Here is a 20,588-nt window from a genome sequence, read left to right on the forward strand (position 1 = left end):
AAACCATTTTGTTTTTGAATATCCCACCTACATTTTGTATTTGTTTGCTTGTTTTTTTCCCTAATGGCATCATTCAGTTTGTTCTCTATGTCCTGAATTTCTTGTAGACTGGAGGTTAGGTCTAGAAGTTTGACTAGATTTAGGTTAGATATTTTTTTTATGTTGCATCAGATGAGCCCTAAGGAAGTCGGTGTGAGCTGATGGGCAGCAGGTCTCATTGGCACGGTAAACACCACACAGCACAGACCCTGATGACAACAAACATGTATCAAGGGCTTTTGGCTCTTGTGCCATGAGCCCTGAGAACAAGGTGAGGATCAGATTCCTGCCCCTAAAGAAATAGCTTTTGAAATTAACTAATTCTGATAGCATGAGCTAATAGCAAAATGCCAAGTTGTAGCTCAGCGGCAACATTAATTCTGCTTTGAAGGTATGTGTATAGGGTTATGATATTTAATTGAAAGCTGAGGTTTGAGCTGGCCCTTGAATAAAAGAAAAATAGATCCCAAGTAGAATAGCAATAAATAATGATCCTGAGGTAGAATGTGTTTTGGATGCCCTTGGTTTCCAAGCTAAGGAACATAAATTTATGGCTAACAAAGATGCTCTGAAAGTTTCTGGTTTTGTTTTTATTTATATATATATTTTTGGTTTTGCTTGGTTTTAAAGGTAAACTGTATTATTATTGGGGCAATAGAAAGGGGGTAATGACAGCATGCTGGAGATCCAGGAGTAAACCATTGCAACTGTGTACGTGAAGTGTCCTAAACTAGGTGCCCTGAAGAAAAAAGTAGGGTTCAAATATTTAGGATTAGAATTTAAAAATATGTCTGAAGTTCTAAGCTCTGGTGGCTATGATATTACTATATTAGATGAGCTTGGCGGGCAGCCCGGGTGGCTCAGCGTTTTTAGCGCCTGCCTTAGGCCCAGGGCCTGATCCTGGAGACACGGGATCGAGTCCCACGTCAGGCTCCCTGCATGGGGCCTGCTTCTCCCTCTGCCTGTGGCTCTGCCTCTCTGTGTCTTTCATGAATAATAAAATCTTAAAAAAAAAAAAAAAGGTTTGGAATATACCAGAGGCCCGGGAGGGAAGATGAATATTAACGTGTTATGAATGGGTTCTGAGTGTATGGGACAGTGGGCTCTGGGAAGCATAATGTCTGGAGCCCAGGGGATAGGGTCAATCTTCCAGAAGGAGTTGGTTTAGGGAAAGGAGGCTTATGATGGTTTAAGGGAGCAGACAAGAAGGTGAACTACGGCGTTCACAGCGCGGGGGGGCCTTGCCGTCCACCAGCACGCTCCGACTCCCCCGTGAGGGAAGGGGCTTGGGGAAGCGCTTGCAGCCGGCCCTCGGGGCAGCTCGGGCTGGGGAGGCGCGGGCCGCAGTGCGCACGCGCAGAGGCCCGGGCGGGGCGGCGGCGGGGCGGCGGCGGGGCTGCGCCTGCGCAGTGCGGGCCGGCGGTTGGGCGCAGACCGGCCGGCGGAGGATGGAGGGATGGAGCCTCCCCGAGCGCCGGCCGGCGGTTCCCACGCCCCCGACGACCGCGGAGGGCGGGGCCGTCCCCAGTCCACAGCCCCCGCACTTCAGAGGAATCCCTACGGCATCCCCGACGTCCTGCACAGCAGAGGGCCGCAGGGGTAGCGGGGCCACGCACCGGGCCAAGGAGGAGGGCGCCGGGCACCGGCTGCTGAACGTGAGCGGGGCCCGCGGCGGGGAGGCGGGAGCCCCGCCCTAAACTGGAAGGTGGCGCTCACTGTGGGACCTTGACAGTCATTTAACTTGTCAGACAGTAATTATTTTTTTTAAGATTTTATTTATTTATTCATGAGAGACACACACAGGGAGGGAGAGGCAGGCTCCATGCAGCCAGCCCGACGCGGGATTCGATCCGGGGGTCTCCGGGGTCACGCCCTGGGTCAAAGGCAGGTGCTCAACCGCTGGGCCCTCCAGGGATCCCCTCGGGCAGTAATTTAAGTGACAGTTGGGACAGTCTCCCTTTTAGCGTCGTTTGAAGATCTGAGGGAGATAATGATGTCAAGTGCTTAAAGCTGCAAGGCAGGAGGTGTCACAGCTGCTGTCGTCATTGACATAAGTGATGCCTTCATCACCACCATTAGGATTTAATTTCTGTGGTTAAAGGGCTAAACTTCAGAAAGTCGAGTCACCTTTGTTTTCAGTTCCTGGGGTCATCATACGGTAACAAATCCGTGTCACGTCTGCAAAGTGAACTATTGACCTCCTGTTTTTTTTTTTTGTTTTTTTTTTAGATTCATTCATTCATTCATTATAGACACAGAGAGAACAGAGAGAGAGAGGCACAGACACAGGCAGAGGGAGGAGCAGGCTCCATGCTGGGAGCCCGATGCGGGACTCGATCCCGAGACTCCAGGATCGCGCCTTGGGCCAAAGGCAGGCACTCAACCGCTGAGCCACCCGGGGATCCCCCGGCCTCCTATTCTTAATTGGAAAGATTGATTTATGTTCAAAATAGGTGAAACTCTTTTAAGTTCACGGTATGATGGTATAGCCAGAGCACGGAGGAAGTGGAAAAGGGTAATCAGATGGAAACGCGCTTTTTCAAAGTGTTAGAAGGCGACATTAGGGAATTTGTACGTTCTCTGTTGGTCTTCAGCTATTAAAAGAATAGTAGAGATAAAGGTATCAGGAACAAATGGTGCACAAAAGGAAGATGCCCTCTGTAAAATCAGGGAGTTGAATTACTTGATCTCGACAGTACCCTCCTAATTCCAAAAACTTAGAATACTCTTGATTCATTGTTATGATAAATTGAGAGCGTATTAGGATTTAGCCATAATGGTAGGAAAAATTGCAAAGTGGTGAAAGAGGGATATGTTTGGAGGTTTAGGCCATAGGAGATGTTTGTTGTACATCACTTTGTGGAATATGGACTTTATTTTGTAGAATGGTAATTTCCAGTATTTTTTCGAGCACGAGAATTCCTTTTTATCGCAAAAGAGTAACAGACTTTTTACTCTCTACTGACTGGAAAGATCTGTAATGACAGAGAGCCACCATGCGGCAGTGTTTTTAATTTGCTTATAGGCACAACAGCAACTACATATATTCAAAAAAGAGTAGTGCACCCGTATGCGAGGTACATTGTTGACGCAAGTTTGGTTTCCCAAATTATTTGACCATAGGATATTTTAATGTTTTGATAGAACAACAACAAAAAAAGAGCTTAAGAAATGAAATGTGCACTTGGGTTTAGTTTATAATGACCTCATAAATGAATTTTTTTCAGACACGGATCCAGAGGAATGAGTTTATGTACTATAGATGTTCATTATACAACAAAGTTAGAAAAATACAAGTGTGTGTTATTAAAATTATTATAATAGCTATAAGATACACAGTGTAGACCATTGATCACAGAATGGATATTCCTCTTTAATAAATGCTGCCTATGCATCAGTACACAGGTGGAACATTATATATTTAGGTAACAGGTAGTCTTTCTACAATTTCTTGGCATTTTATGGCACATGGTTTCTTGAAATCAGATTATCCTACGGTAGTAACAGCTATATAAACATGTTTAGCATTTCTGTTCAAAATACAGTTTTTTAAACTTGGAAGCAAACATAACTCAGATATGTTTCACATCTTCTTGGAATACATTTCGGGAAACAAATAGTTTGCAGGTGGTGCTTAAAACACATTTAAATTCAAGGATATTCAAAGAACCAGGGCTACAGAAGACAGGAAAAGCTGGTAAGTTTTAAGCAGGGGGATAATATGGATCAGATGTGCTTTGTTGAAAAAAATTGACTATTAGGATTTAAGGAGAGAGTAAAGAAATAGGCAGTGAAGACAGTAGAATCTGTGAGGGGATGGAAAAGCATGGGTTCTGAAGCACAGAGGTATCTTTCTTGAATAGAAAGAAAGGCATCTCTTCTTCCAGACCAGTGTTTGTTTATTTATTTAAAAAGATTTTATTTATTCATGAGAGACAGAGAGAGACAGAGACACAGGCAGAGGGAGAAGCAGGCTCCATGCAGGGAGCACAATGTGGGACTCGATTCTGGGACTACAGGATCACGTCCTGAACCAAAGGCGGATCCTCAACCGCTGAGCTGCCCAGGCATCCCTAAATAAAGAAAATCTTTAAAAAATATTTTAGAAAAAGAGTTGGAGAGAGTATAAGAAAGTAAACAGATGTGAAGTTTCTGCAGAGGGTTTGGAATGTTCATGGAACATTGTGAATGAGAGGGAGAGTGGTGTGAAATGGTGCCGTAGCATATCTTTTTGTATGTTTCAAGTCCCTTAAATTTTTGTGTGTGTGAATTTTCTGTTTATTTTCCTAAGAGAATTTTGTTCTTTACCTCCTCCATTTTTCAAAAGTTCTTTATTAGAGATATTAGATCTTTCTCTGTCTCTCTTTTTTTAATATTTCATTTATTTATTCATAAGAGGCACAGAGAGAGAGGCAGGGACACAGGCAGAGGGAGAAGCAAGGTCCATGCAGGGAGCCCAATGTGGGAGTCGATCCCAGGACTCCAGGATCACCCCTGGGCTGAAGGCAGATGCTCAACCGCTGAGCCACCCAGCCGTCCCAAGATACTAGATCTTCATCTGTGATACGTGTTACAAATATTTTCTCCCAGTTTTTTTTTTTTAATTTTTTTTAACTTTTATTTATTTATGATAGTCACAGAGAGAGAGAGAGGCAGAGACACAGGCAGAGGGAGAAGCAGGCTCCATGCACCGGGAGCCCGACGTGGGATTCGATCCCGGGTCTCCAGGATCGTGCCCCGGGCCAAAGGCAGGCGCCAAACCGCTGCGCCACCCAGGGATCCCATTTTCTCCCAGTTTAACAGCTATTATTTTGACTGTTGTTGGCACTTTATGTTATGGAAAAGGGTTCTTAATCTTAGGTCAAGTTTATCAATCTTTTATTGCATCTGATTTCTGAGTCTTAGTTAAAAACTGTTTACATATACCCAGGTCATAAAGGAATTTACCTATTACTTTCTAGTACTTGCGTATCATTTTTACATTTAATCCCAGATTTAATCATTTTACATTTAAATCCCTGATTTATTTGGATTGTTTGGTTTGAGGTATGGATTTGTTTTTTTTTTTTTTTTCTCTAAGTGGAATGGTCCCTAAACCATTTATTAAGAAAAAAAAAATCCATCTTTGCCCCAGTGATTTGAGATTTAAGTGACCATATGTATCTGATATTTTCTCTGGACTTTCTATTCCACTGGTCTGTTTATCTATTCATTTACCAGGACCATACTATTTTATTTTAAAGACTTATGCTATGTTTTAAAGTCAGGTAGGGCTGGTTCCCTGCTTTGATTTTTCTTGTCCAGTGATATCCTGACTGTTCTCACTTAAACAAACAAACAAACAAACTTTATTATTAACTTGTTTATCTCAACAAAGAACTTTGTATTCTTTTATAAGGAGTGTATTAAATTGGTAAGTTAGGCAACTGACATCTTTATGGTTTATGGTGTTGACTTTTCTACCCAGAAACAATTTTTCCCCCCAATTCTTTTGCCTTAGGTTGATTTCTCTTGTCTAATTGCTTTGGCTCATGCCACCAGTAAGGTGTTGAAGAATGATGGTGACAGTAGGCAACCTTGCTTTATTCCTGATCTTAGTAAAGGTATTTCCCCACCAAATGAAACATTGGCTTTAGGACTGGCTTAATTCCTATTTTTGAGAGTGGTTTTTTTGTTTGTTTGTTTGTTTAAAGATTTATTTATTTATTTATGATAGAGAGAGAGAGAGAGAGGCAGAGACACAGGAGGAGGGAGAAGCAGGCTCCATGCCGGGAGCCTGAGGTGGGACTCGATCCCGGGACTCTATCCCGGGACTCCAGGATCGGGGCCCTGGGCCAAAGGCAGGCGCCAAACCGCTGAGCCACCCAGAGATCCCCTATTTTTGAGAGTGTTTTAATCAGGAAAGCGTGTTGAATTTTGTCAGAGGCCATTTAAACATATATGGAGATAATCATATAACTTTTTCTCTTTCGATCTCTATGATGTGGCATATTCTATCAATGATTTTCCTAGTATTAAACCAACTTATGTTCCAGGAATTAATCGCACTTGGTTATTGCATATTATTTTCTTCATGTGGTGCTCAATTCTGTTTACTTTTTGGCATTTTTGTATCAGTGTGTTTTTGTCTATTTTCTTTTTTTTTTTTTTAATTTTATTTATTTACTCATGAGAGACACACACAGAGAGAGAGAGAGAGAGAGGTACAGACACAGGCAGAGGGAGAAGCAGGCTCCATGCTGGGAGCCTGACGAGGGACTCAATCCCGGGACTCCAGGATCACGCCCCAGGCCAAAGGCTGCGCTAAACCCCTGATCCTGAGGTTCCCCTCTATTTTCTTTATCAGTTTAGATATCAGTGTTATGCTTACTTCATAGAAATGGTAAGGAAGGTTTTGTTTTCTTTTGTTTTTTAAAGATTTTATTTATTTACTCATGAGAGACACAGAGAGAGGGGCACAGACACAGGCAGAAGGAGAAGCAGGCTCCATGCAGGGAGCCCGATGTGGGATGTGGGACTTGATCCAGGGTCTCCAGGATCATGCCCTGGGGGCGCTAAACCACTGAGCCACCTGGGCTGCCCGGAAGTTTTATTTGATATTCAGTGGGACAATTTATGGATACTAACCTTTTTATCAGATATGTTATCTGCAAATATCTTCTCCCATTCTATAGATTGTCTTCTAGTTTTGTTGGTGGTTTCCTTTGCTGTGCAGAAGCTTTTTATTTTGATGTCTCAATAGTTTATTTTTGCTTTTGTTTCCCTTGCCTTAGGAAACACATCTAGAAAAACATTGCTACAGCTGATGTCAGGTCAGGGAAATCACTGCCTGTGCTCTCTTCAAGAATTTTTATGGTTTCAGGTTTCACATTTAGGTCCTTAATCCATTTTGAGTTTACTTTTATGTATGGTATAAGAACGCGGTTCAGTTTCACTCTTTTGCATGTACCTGTCCAGTTTCCACAACACCATTTGTTGAAGAGTGTCATTTTCCATTGCATATTCTTGCCTCCTTTGTTGAAGATTAATTGACCATATAATCGTGAGTTTATTTTTGGATTCTCCTGTTCTATTGATCTATATATTTGTTTTTCTTTTTAATTTTTATTTAAATTCAATTTAGTTAATATATAATGTATTATTTGTCTCAGGGGTATAATTTAGTGATTCATCGTTTGCATATAACACTAGTGTTTAGGAACACCTGGGTGGCTCAGTGGTTGAGCATTTGCTTTTGGCCCAGGACGTGATCCTGGAGTCCCAGGATCATGTCCCGCATCCGGCTCCCTGCAAGGATCCCACTTCTCCCTCTGCCTTTGTCTCTGCTTCTCTCTATCTGTGTCTCTCATGAGAAATAAATAAAATCTTAAAAAAAACCCACTAGTGCTTATTACATCTAGTGACCTCCTTAATGCCTATCACCCAATTACCCCATCACACTACTCACCACTCCTCTAGCAACCCTCAATTTATTTTCTGTTAAGAATCTCTCATGATTTACCTCCCTCTCTATTTTTTTATGATGGTTTTTTATTTATTTATTTTTATTTATTTATTTATTTTATTCAGAGGCAGAGAGAGAGAGAGAGAGAGAGGCAGGCAGAGAGGCAGACACACAGGCAGAGGGAGAAGCAGGCTCCATGCAAGGAACCCGATGTGGGACTTGATCCCAGGACTCCAGGATCACACCCCAGGCCGCAGGTGGCGCTAAACCGCTGTGCCACTGGGACTGCCCTCCCTCTCTGTTTTTATCTTATTTTATTTTCCTCCCTTCTCTTCCCCTACGTTCATCTGTTTTGCTTCTTCAATTCCATATGTGAATGAAATCATGTGATGCTTACCTTTCTTTGACTGACTTATTCACTTAGCATTATATCCCCTAGTTCTATCCACGTTGTTGCAAATGACAAGATTTCCTTCTTTTTGATGGCTGAGTAGTATTCCATTGCACATATATACCACTTCTTTTTTATCCACTCATCTGTCAATGGACATCTGGGCTCTTTCTATATTTTGGCTATTGTGGATGTCGATGCTATGAACATTGGGGTGCATGTGCCCCTTCAAGTCACTCTTTTTGTATCCTTTGGATAAATACCTAGTAATGCAATTGTTGGATCATGGGGTAGTTCTATTTTTAACTTTTTGAGGAATCTCCATACTGTTTTCCAGAGTGGCACCAGTTTGCATTCCCACCAGCAGTGAAGAGGGTTCCTCTTTCTCCACATCCTCGCCAACATCTGTTGATTCCTGAGTTGTTCATTTTGGCCATTGTAACAGATGTGAGGTACTGTCTTTTTGTGGTTTTGATTTATATTTCCATGATGACGAGTGATGTCGAACACTTTTTCATTTATCTGTTGGCCATTTGTGTATCTTCTTTGGAGAAATGTCTGTCATGTCTTCTGCTTATTTCATGATTGGATTATTTGTTTTTTGGGTGTGGAGTTTGATAAATTCTTTATAGATTTTGGATATTAACCCTTTATCTGATATATCATTTGCAAAGATCTCCCATTCTGTAGGTTGTCTTTTAGTTTTGTTGACTGTTTCCTTTGCTGTACAGAAGCGTTTTATCCTGATGAAGTCCGAATAGTTAATTTTTGGTTTTGTTTCCCTTGCCTCTGGAGATGTGTCTTACAAGGAGTTGCTGCAGTAGAGATCAAAGAGGTTGTTGCCTGTGCTTTCCTCTAGGATTTTGTTGGATTCCTGTTTCACATTTAGGTCTTTCATCCATTTTGAGTCTATTTTTGTATGGTGTGAGGAAATGGTCCAGTTTCATTCTTCTCCATGTGGCTGTCCAACTTTCTTAGCATCATTTATTGAAGAGATTGTCTTTTTTCAACTGGGTATTCTTTCCTGCTTTGTTGAAGATGAATTGACCATTGAGTTGATGGTCTGTGTCTGGGTTCTCTATTCTGTTCCATTGATCTATATGTCTGTTTTTGTTCCAATAACATGCTGTCTTGATGATTACAGATTTGGAGTCCAGAATTGTGATGCCTCCAGCTTTTGTTTTCAACATTTCTCTGGCTATTTGGGGTAGTTTCTGTTTCTATACAAATTTTAGGATTATTTGTTTCAGCTCTGTGAAAAATGCTGGTGATATTTTCATAGGGATTGCATTGAATGTGTAGATTGCTCTAGGTAGCATAGACACTTTTTTTTTAATTTTAAAGATTTTATTTATTTATTCATGAGAGACACACAGAGAGAGGCAGAGACATAGGCAGAGGGAGAAGCAGGTTTCCTGTAGAGAGCCTAATGTGGGACTTGATCCCAGAACCCCAGGATCATGACCCAACCAAAAGGCAGACACTCAACCACTGAGCCACCAGGTGTCCCAGCATAGACATTTTAACAATATTTATTCTTCCAATCCGTGCACATGGAATGTTTTTCCTTCCCTTTGTGTCTTCTTCAATTTCTTTCATAAATGTTCTATAGTTTTTAGAGTACAAATCCTTTACCTGTTTGGTTAAGTTTTTTCCTAGATATCTTATGGGTTTTGGTGCAATTGTAAATGGGATCAATTCCTTAATTTCTCTTTCGTCAGTCTCACTATTAGTGTGTAGAAATGCAACTGATTTCTGTGCATTGATTTTATATCCTGTCATGTTGGTCAATTGCTTTATGAGTTCTTGCAATTTTGAGGTGAAGTCTTTTGGGTTTTCCACATAAAGTATCATGTCATGTGTGAAGGGTAAGAGTTTGGCTTCTTCTTCAGCACTTTGAATGTCTTTTACTTTTTTTTTGTTGTCTGATTGATGAGGCTAATATTTCTTTAATTTTTAAATACTTCATTTTGTGGGGATCCCTGGGTGGCTCAGCGGTTTAGCGTCTGCCTTTGGCCCAGGGTGTGTTCCTGGAATCCTGGGATCGAGTCCCACATCAGGCTACCTGCATGGAGCCTGCTTCTCCCTCTGTCTGTGTCTCTGCCTCTCTCTCTCTCTCTCTCTCTGTCTCTCATGAATAAATAAATCTTAAAAAAATAAATACTTCATTTTATTTTTCTTCTTCAAGATGGTCGTGGCTATTTTTGGTCTTTCCATTTCCATACTAATTTTTGGGAAACTCATCAATTTCTGTAGGAAAACTTGTTAGGACTTTGATTTTGGTTGCACTGAATCTGTAGTTCAAATTGAGGAGGTGAATTATTTGGAGTTGATTCTTGAACAATATGAGGATCAAGGACACTGACCCCTATGCAATTGAAAATCCATATGTAACTTTTGATACCCCCCAAAATTTACTACAATGTGTACTATTGACTGGAAGCTTTACTGATGACATAAACAGTTGATTAACACATATTTTGTATGCTGTATGTATTATGTACTGTATTCTTAAAATTAAGTAATCTAAAGAAAGGAAATGTTAAGAAAATCTTAAGGAAATGAAAATACATTTATAGTACTGTGTGTATATTTGTTGGAAAAAACTCATGTATAAATGAACCCACACAGTTCAAATTCATGTTGTTTGATAGCCATCTGTATATGTATGTTGTGATGCAATATTTACATTAACATATAAATATGTAAGTATATATTATATAAACATTACATGATATAGTATTTATATGTTTATATGTAAGTATATATACTTATTGTACCTAAGTATATGTATCTCAGTACAATATACTTATATATAATATAAATATAATAATGTAATAAAACTATGCCTTTTTTCTTTATACTTTTATATTTATTTTGTCTAGGCTTCTGTCCCTCTAGTTCTTAATTTTTTTCCTTTTCTAACTCACTTGAAGTATCATTAGATCCTTCCCTAACTCTCTCTCCCCACTCCTCTCATTTGCCATATGTTTATGAGATCCTTCTTAGACATCCTGGATCAGGCATGGTACTGGAATCTTACCTCTTGCTCCTCTTTTGCTCCAGGGTTGTAGCCATTAGTAAAAAAGTGCTAAAAAGTGGACAGTCAAATGAGGAACTAAGTATCAGCTTTATCTAAGGCTTTCTGGTAATGAGTCTAAACTGGAAACTATTGTGGAACTCTTTCTTACCTGCATCTCAAATTGAAAGCAGCATGTATGAGATGCTTCATTCTTTTTTTTTTTTTTTCTTTTCTTTTTTTTTTTTGAGATGCTTCATTCTAAGCAGACTGTGATTAGGTGGGAATATGCATGGGGGGCTTAGAGCCTCCAGAAAGGCAGATTTGGGCAAGTGAGATAGCTTATAGTCATTTAGTTGCAACTCTGTAGAAGTAGTCTCCAAATTGCTTAGACTACACAGCCTTATCAATAAAAAATATGTGAACATCTATCACTAATGTTTGTATATTTATTTATACATTACATTAAAGTACTGTAATTTATTATATAAATTCTACAATATATAAAAAGTTTAAAATGATAAGCAGTATTTCTAAAAATGATTTCCATGTTTATCAGTGGTACAGAATTCAGTAAGCATTACTATTTTTGAAAAGCAGGGTTTTAATATTAGTGATGTAGTGATTTGAAGGTCTCATTCTAAGACAAATTTGTTATTTCAGTATAAGGGTTTTAATGCTATTGTATTTGAAAAAGATACTTTCAAAGATTTGAAATTTCAAATAGAATAGGTGCATCTTGGTTGTACTTGGTAAATGACATTATTCATTTTTCATTTCTCTTCTACTTTGCAAAGTTTTTAGTCCAGATTTTATCAGTAAAATATTATCTTTTCTGAGTAATAGTTCTGGCAAAGTAATTGGAAAGCATTACATTTCTTTATATTAAAAACGAAAAATGGTTTCCTAACCTGCGCTAAACCGCTGCGCCACCCAGGGATCCCCTGAAACCCTTCTTTTGTGAGATTTTTAAAACAAAGTAGGAAATGGTTTCTAAGTTTTTAAAGTGTGATACCATGAGTTTGTAGTGTGATCACATTTGCACAAACATAAAATCACATTAGGTAAAAATATTTGCAATAGTTTTCAAAATGTTCTTAACATGAGTTCATATAAAAGAGTTATTTTCCCACTCACTAAAATGTCACTACCTTACTCTGAAAAGACAGATTAAGAGCTATACATTTAAAAATATTTTCTAGTTTACATACTGCTATTTGTCATCACAGTTTAGCAAATTTGGAACATTTATCTTTTTTTTTGTAAGATCAAAGTACATGGTATATCTTTGCCAACTTAAAAAAATTTTTTTTAAAGATTTTATTTATTTATGATGGACATAGAGAGAGAGAGAGAGGCAGAGACACAGGCAGAGGGAGAGGCAGGCTCCATGCCAGGAGCCTGACTCGGGACTCGATCCCGGAGATCCAGGACTGCGCCCTGGGCCAAAGGCAGGCGCCAAACCACTGAGCCACCCAGAGATCCCCTGTTTGCCAACTTTAATAATATTTTGCCATGACATTTTTTATGCTCAGTCCTTATCTATTTGTAAGTACGCTGAGTATGGTATTTAAGATAATGTGGATTGGTCAGTCCATTTACCTGGCAAATGCGATATCCAGAACTTATGAAGGCAGTGATATAACCTCTCTGAGCATAAAATTCAGTTTTCCTTGGAATATTTGTCTACTGCTTACAGTTAGTTGTATGTACTTTATTATTTGTTAAAGAAAATTGTTAATATCAATTCTATTCTAATATTTTCTTCCACTACTCTAGAGATGATCCCTGGGCCTTGTTGTGAGTGTCCTTGTTCCATGGCGACAGAAACACAGATGGTGAAAAAGAGTCCTTGCTCCCAAGTTAGGCAGAGAAAAGATGATTTAGGAAATATTAAAAAATATATATATATATATATGTATATATTAGTCCCACATCAGATTCCCTGGATGGAGCCTGCTTCTCCCTCTGCCTGTGACTCTGCCTTTCTCTTTCTGTGTCTCTCATGAATAAATAAATAAAATCTTTAAAAAAAATTTTTTTTTCAGAGTTAATAAATCCAGAGACTTGTAGTTTTGCACAATGAATGGGAAGGTCTGACCAATCAAATAAGTTATTCCTTTTCCCATGTAGGAAATCTGGGTAGGGTAAAGAAAAAGGAAAAATAAAATTATCTTTTTTTCAGCAATCGTTTTTCTTTTATTTTTTTTTTTAAGATTTTATTTATTTATTCATGAGAGATACAGAGAGAGAGAAACAGAGACACAGGCAGAGGGACAAGCAGGCTCCATGCAGGGAGCCCTTTGTAGGACTTGATCCTGGGTCTCCAGGATCATGCCCTGGGCCGAAGGCAGGCACTAAACCGCTGGAGCCACCCAGGGATCCCCAGCAATCATTTTTCTTATAGAGAAACTGTAAGTGGGTTTTTTTTACACCTCTCTATCTTCAACACCAGACTGAACTTCTTAAGGGCAAGAACACTTCAAGCTGGAACCAGCACAATGCTAGGCATACAGTTGTGCCAGCACGTTAGTAAATGTTAATTAATGTGAAGACACAGAGGTTTCTGCTAGCACTAGGAAGAAGGAATATACTGGGAAAAGTTAAGTGTGTAGGCTAATAGGTTTTCAAATAAAACTGGAATGGAGGAGAGTGGGTTAAAAAAAAAAAAAAAAGGTGAATGGGGAGGAATTACAGAATAATGTAAGTGAATATGCAGACCTTTAAAAGAAGTGCCACAAGGGACTTTTATTCAAAGTGGGGCCAAAAGTGACAGACATGAAAGGCATAGTAGAATTAACAGAAATAAAAATTCTCTGCAGGTTCAGAAATTCTGCGTGGTACTAGTAGGCCTTATGAGATTAGTCTTTAGAACTTGTGTTCAAGATTCTAATAGAATTTAGGCAGAGTTGTTTTGCTTATGTTGCTGCCACTGAGAACTCTGCTCAGATAAGGAAGGAAAAGTAAAAAGGTAATGATGTGAGGGGAGAGGCAGTATTTTTTGCCACATAGTCAAGAGTAAATTGAACATGAGTGTTATAAAGGATTTTTCCCCAATTATTTTATATTTATTAAAATGCACAGAGCAAAATTCCGTAATAAGGTTATCATAACATCAACAAGCTTGAGGGTGCACACTGAATACGCATATGATGTACCACATTTGATGTTTTAGTGATGATATAGTAATTGTCACTCAGTTACCTTAAACTACAAATTATACAAATATATAAAAATCATATATATAAAACCCATTAGGCCAGTCAGATGCAGCAATAGCAAAATGACCCAAGATACATACAACAAATTTCTTCAGTACAGATAAAGTGTTTGTTACATACTTTGAAGCAAAAATTTCAACATAACTAAAGATGTATTTTATATGTCAAAAATTGAACAGTTGGTTCTTGAGGAGACCCAAAACAACAGATTCCTGGGAAGCTAATATTTATAGGTAAAGCTATGTTGATTCAAGTTAGCAAAGGTTGGGGATAAATAACAATTCTTCTTTTCAAGTTGGATTTGTAATAGCTTTTTCCCTATTGCCCTTGCCTCTGTCTTCCACCTTCCTTTTCTTTCTCTTTACTTTTTCTCTTACTCTTGTAATTTTTAAAAGCTAACCATCATGTGTAGTGACCAGAGCCCTTAAGAACAAAGATACCAACTCACAAATAGCAGTTAGTGAAGTTACTCTGGAGGAAATCACACAACTAAAAACTGACCGCCATTTATCCCTTGCCTCATGGCCATGTACCTACTATCCCAAAATATTCAGTTCCACTTCCTTCAATGGCTGATTAGCTGAATGAATATTGGGATAACTTGCAAGCAGGATCCCTGCCCATCTGTGGGATACAGTCCTTAATGTCTATATCAGATTAAGACTAAAATGGAGTAATGATGGTCATTTTTAGTTAGCAAGCAGAACTCATTATTCACAGTACCATGTGCTTCTCTCTCCCCTCATGGTTCCCTTGATGATTTTATTTATTTATTTATTTTTTTAAAATTTTTTTTATTTATTTATGATAGTCACAGAGAGAGAGAGAGAGGCAGAGACACAGGCAGAGGGAGAAGCAGGCTCCATGCACCGGTAGCCCGACGTGGGATTCGATCCCGGGCCTCCAGGATCGCGCCCTGGGCCAAAGGCAGGCACTAAACCGCTGCACCACCCAGGGATCCCCCCTTGATGATTTTATATTTACTTGTTTATATTTGTTTCTCTGCTAACTTATTGATAAACTTACGGAGGGTGGGGATGAGTTTTCTGGTCATATTAATATCCCAATGCCTAGAATAATTGTTACTTAGTAGATACTCCTAAAATATTTGTGGAAGTTGACTTTTATCTATTTCTTCTTTGCCTTCTAAAGTCTTATATTAATTTGTTTACATCGTAGATGCTGAGAAGAACTCTGAAAGGGACTGAAAGTAAAGAACTGGAAATAACACCTGAAGTGCCAACTTTGGTACCATTTGGGGGTGTGGTATGTGAGACTGATCCTTTGTAAATCTGTACAAATTATTTCTTTATGTGAAGACTAGTTAATATTTATTATTTGATAATCAAAAACATATGTAGAAAATGGTTCTCTCTGATAACATATTTGTGAATTTTTCATTTTTTTCATTGAGTCAGAAAAAGCATTCTAATAATCACTGAAATTATGGAAAACATCTTGATTCACAGAAAAAAAAATTTCTATACAGGGACTCCCAAACTGTAGTTACATCAGAATCACTGAGAATACTTTTCAAAAACATTGATTCTTGGCCTCCACCTAAGATCTGCTAACTTGGAATCTGAGAATGGTGCCTAAGATTAAGTATTTTCGTTGTGCTGGTGAAGTGATTGCATTTATTGTCAGATTTAGGAGCCTTTGAGCTATGATTTGAAAATTGACTCCACACATCTCCTTCAAGCAAGAAATAGTAAATCCCAGGAACAAAAGCAAAATTCTTGTGAATCATACATATACACACAAACACACAGTTGGACCTAAAATGTAGGCTGAGAATCAGAAAAATCTGTTTTTTTTGCGTGTGTGTGCACTATAGAACATAAGATACATTTAGAACTATCAAATGTTTTGGTATTCTTTTACAGTTATCTTTATTCCTGAACATCATTGGAATAGTTAATGGGTATGCAGTGAGAGAGTTTCTCTTGTCCCTCTTCTCTAGATCCTATCGTATACCATACATTTTCTTGATTAAAAAATATATGATGACTTTAACACCACGTTTTTTTTGGGGAAAAGTAAGAGTATATTAATTCTACTTTTTTTTTTACAAAATGAGCACAGTGTGCATTTATCTGTATAATTATATAATACTTTCCTATAACACAATCAAAGTCACTGCCTGAATCTAAACTTAGAAAAGATTCCTTGAAATCACTTTTGGCTGTAAGCTATTCTGCATGCCATTATGTTGACATACTGAAATCCATAATCCATACTATTGAGTATAACTTCTACATTCCTTCAGAACTGATACTTTGATTTCATTCATACCTCCTGACTTCATAGTTTGCATTTTCCTTAGTTGAGTTACATATTGCTAGACATTATTAACCTGCTCTTAAAAGTCACCTGAAAGTTTTTGACAGATGTTTGGCATATGATAGCTCCTCTTGGCATGTGATTTGTCACATTACTTTCTGAAAGTTCTGTGATTTATTCTGAGGTATTTGGCAAGACTTGTACATGTGTCTGCAACGATAGCTACATCACAACCCACTATTCCTCTTTCTGACAGTCAGAGCCCTTTTTCAGAAAAAATGTGAAAAAGCCTGTCTTAAAAATGGGTGCATGAAATGCTTTTGTGAACACTCTTCTGGTTGCTTTCCTGTTTTCAGTGCATATTAAGGGTGGGGTGGTTGGTGAAGGTTTGACATGGTTATTGTTTTGGGCCACAGATGGGTCTCAGAATCTGTGGCAACATTTGTTATTCATAGCCTGTGAGTGGTCATCATTATATTTGTGAGTGTTAAGTATTTTTCTATATTTAAATAGAAAATTTTCTGTTTTATTTTATATGGATCTATTATACAAAAGTATAAAGAGCTAATGAAATATAAGGAAAGTAAAGGTAGTTGCCCATGGCTTCATGTTAAAATACTTGGCAGGCAGGCAGTGATTTATGACAGAATGTTAATTTGGAGCATTATGCAATACAAAATTATAGTTATACTTCCCTGTTTTATCCTCTTTATCTTTAACTCCAATTTTAAGAAATAAAAATGATTCATAGAATCACCTATGGCAGTACTATTTAAAATCCTGCCTAGATTGTGTAATAGGCATTGGCATTACACCCCTTTGCATTTGAAAACTTAGATTTAAAAAAAAAAATTATTTATTCATGAGAGAGATAGAGAGGGGCAGAGACACAGGCAGAGGGAAGAGCAGGTTGCATGCAGGGAGCCCAATGTGGCACTCGATCCCAGGACCCCGGGCAGGATCACGCCCTGAGCCCAAGGCAGACACTTAACCGCTGAGGCCACCCAGGCATCCCCAAAACTTAGAATTTTTAACATAACATTTCGTATCTAAGTTTCCTTGAGAAGTAGACCACAGTACTTTCTTCTTAGGATTTTATGATTCAGATAACAGTTTTTAAATTAAATACTGAATGCTAATTTCTGTTTCTGTATCATTTTAAAGCCAAATCTTTTTTTTTTAAAGCCAAATCTTTAAAATTATTTACATATATTTAAAGATACTATTTGGCCATTTATTTTGTTTACAGTGTTTAATACCATATTGCTGTTGTTTTTACTTGGTTTTTAAGACCAAACATGGCTAAATATATTTGGCGGATAATGCATATCAGCATTCAAGTATTCCTGAATTCATTTTATATATTACTTTATGCATAAACACAAAGTATAATTTTCTTTAACATTTAGAAATACTTTATACAAGAGAAAATGAATATTTCACAATCTTTGGCACATTGTAGTGGGTGAATGGTTGTTGAATGAATAGAGTGGTTTTAGGATACTGAATAAAAAAGCTTATCTGAAGCAAGGCATATTTCTTATTATTATATGTGGGATGCTACATTTTGTCGGTTCTCATCTCATAAAATAACAATGATTCAAAGAGTGATGGTTGGATTTAACTTAATAATGCTTGCCTTCTTTTCTCTCTTTCTCTTTCTTTCCTTGTATTCTTGTTCATTTTAGTTTTACTTTGAATAAATCCTGCCTATTTTTCTTAGAAAACAGTATTCCTGTTTTCTGGTGTTTTCCATTAACTAGATATTTTTAATGAGAAACTATTTTTAATGAGAAAAACTAGCAAAGTGGAGCTTTTAAAAATATATAGTTTGGTGTAGAGTTAAATGGAAGAAAAGTTAACTTAAAAACTCATTTGCTGTGTTTTTATTTTGATTGTTTTAGGTTGGCTGCCTTGCTATTCATGTAAAGAACTGCAGACATTTCACGCCTAAGAGTATCCTTTCTTTGATTTCAGAACCATACCATGATCATATATGTTTCAGTTATATATTGCTGCAAGACTTAGTGGCTTAAAACCTTCACCATTTTATCATCAATCATTGTGTGCATTCATTAGGTGCCACTTCTGCTTCACATTAGCACAGCAGGCATTCAGTCATCTGACAGTTCAAAAGGGCTAGAATATCTAAGAGATGTCATTTACATGTCTGGTATTTTAGTGAGGATGCCTAGAAGACTAGACTTAGCTGGAAAGCTGAAATGGTTAGAAATTTCTTTCCATACAGTCCCAAGGTCTTATCTTTCCATCATATCTTTTCTGCATTTTTATTTTTAAAAAATACTACATTAAAATATTATTTATTTTGTTTACTGAAGTTTTAGGTGTCTCCTTAAATTTTGGACCATGGCTGGTGTCTCTCTCACCCTGTCCTAGACCCAGCCCTAGTCATGTCCACTGCATTAACGTATTCCCAGGGCCAGTCCAGATTCAAGAGCAGAGCAAAATAAACTCCACTTTTTGTTGTGCAAAGTGATGAATGTTTTTCAGCCATCTGTAATCCATCTCAATCATCATATAAAGGAAAAGAAAAATACATATCTTAGATGATAATACTAGTTATTTCTTTTTTTTTATTCAAAGTAGTAATTGTGCAGTCTTAAACATTGTTTAAAGGATTTATTTATCTTGGTGCCTTTAATAAACTGATTGCTCATAATTAGATTTATCATGGCATAAACCCAGTGTCATCGTGAAGTCTTGGTATTTCTTTTTTATATAAAGTGAATTATTGAGGAAAATTTTGCATAAAGAGATTTTTGAAGATAATTAGTTAAATCATAAAGACAAAATGGTTTTAATGCATGGAGTACTATGAATAATAATTCAGTATAGTATACTGAAGTATATAGTGAAATGAGTAAGATAATGGAAAACTGCTTTAAATTTTTTTGTCTTAATGTTAAAAATAAGTTACTCTCAAGTGATTTTCAAAGTTTTGCATTTCTACATAATTATGCTTAGAAAAAATTTTAACTTATATTGCAAATATTTAGTCACCTTAAAAATAATACTTAGAGGGGCTCCTGGGTGACTCAGGTTAAGCATGTGACTCTTGATTTCGGCTCAGGTCATGATCTCAGGGTCATTCACACTGGGCATGGAGCCTGCTTAAGATTCTCTATCTCCTTCTGCCCTCCCCACCCCGCTGCGTACTTGCTCCTCTCTCTTTCTCAAAAAATGATAATATATAGAAACAGTTGCAGAAGATCATAATGGAAATGTGAGGATGGTGATATGAGAAGTGATCTGAAGGATAATCAGCCTAATTTTCCTACTTATATTTTGCCTACCGTTGATGGGCAAAAATACTATTTTAAAAGATTACCTTCATTTATTTGATTGATTTTGCCTGAATTATTTAACAGGTAATATTATAACTTGTTACTATACAATTACAACAAAATTTGCTTCCTCAATATCTGTGTATTTTCAGTTGCTTTACAACATTACAGTAATTTGTTCATTCGCATCTCTATTAACAACATTGTGAAATGTACAAAAATGTGTAGCCTGCCATCCCAAAACAATGAAAAGAACGCTGTAATTAATTTTGATGACGTAAAGTATTTTTCTGTACAGGTAATGTTAAAGTTCTCTTCTAGATATAAGAATGCATTTTTACAGTTTCAAATAATCCATACTAATTATCTCCTTTTTTGGGGATTGGAAAGAAACAAATGCAGTACCTTTTAATTTGATTTTTACAGTATTCTGTTTCTATGCCATGGACTATATTGGTGTTTTTTTTTTTTAAATAAACAACTTACTGGCATATGTATAATCTTGATGATCTTCTTCCCTAAGATCTTACTATGTTTCTGAGTGCTCATCAAATATACATTTTTCTCTGTCTTGCTTTTCTCCTCTTCCACTCTGGCTTGTGCTGCTGTAACAAGTTACCATAGATGGGGTGGCTTAAACAGCAGCCATTCATGTCTCACCTTTATGGAGGCTGGGAAGTTCAGGATCAGGGTGCTGACACATCGCTGTCTAGTGAGAGCCTGCTTTCTAATTTCTTGATGGCCATCTTCTCCTCATTTAGTGACATGGCAGAGAGCAAAGAGAGATCATCTTTCTTGTGTCTCTTCTTGTCAGGGGCTAATCCAGCTCATGGGGGCTCTACCCTCATGACCTAATTACCTCACCAACACCACAACTACAAATACC

At 37.7% G+C, this 20,588-nt stretch overlaps 1 protein-coding gene across 14 annotated transcripts in view; it reads left to right on the plus strand.

Moving 5' to 3' along the window:
• The first annotated feature begins 1,448 nt into the window (after positions 1–1,448).
• Positions 1,449–20,588, plus strand: part of C2CD6 (C2 calcium dependent domain containing 6) — a 131,482-nt gene continuing 112,342 nt past the window's right edge. For 7 of the 14 annotated variants that reach the window (XR_012025080.1, XR_012025081.1, XR_012025082.1 and 4 more), the window contains exons 1-4: positions 1,461–1,694; positions 15,294–15,380; positions 18,302–18,353; positions 19,855–20,000. Coding sequence is in view for 9 of the 14 variants with exons in the window: in XM_072813298.1 (XP_072669399.1) it covers positions 1,488–1,694; positions 15,294–15,380; positions 18,302–18,353; positions 19,855–20,000 (492 nt within the window). In the remaining 5 variants the exon portion in view is untranslated. Of the gene's footprint in view, positions 1,695–8,211; positions 8,327–13,808; positions 13,865–15,293; positions 15,381–18,301; positions 18,354–19,647; positions 19,787–19,854; positions 20,001–20,588 lie in introns of those variants that run through there. The other 7 variants (XM_072813302.1, XM_072813301.1, XM_072813303.1 and 4 more) reach the window with 7 other exon arrangements.

This window comes from Canis lupus, chromosome 36 (assembly GCF_048164855.1).
Source record: "Canis lupus baileyi chromosome 36, mCanLup2.hap1, whole genome shotgun sequence".
Classification (NCBI taxonomy): Eukaryota; Metazoa; Chordata; class Mammalia; order Carnivora; family Canidae; genus Canis; species Canis lupus.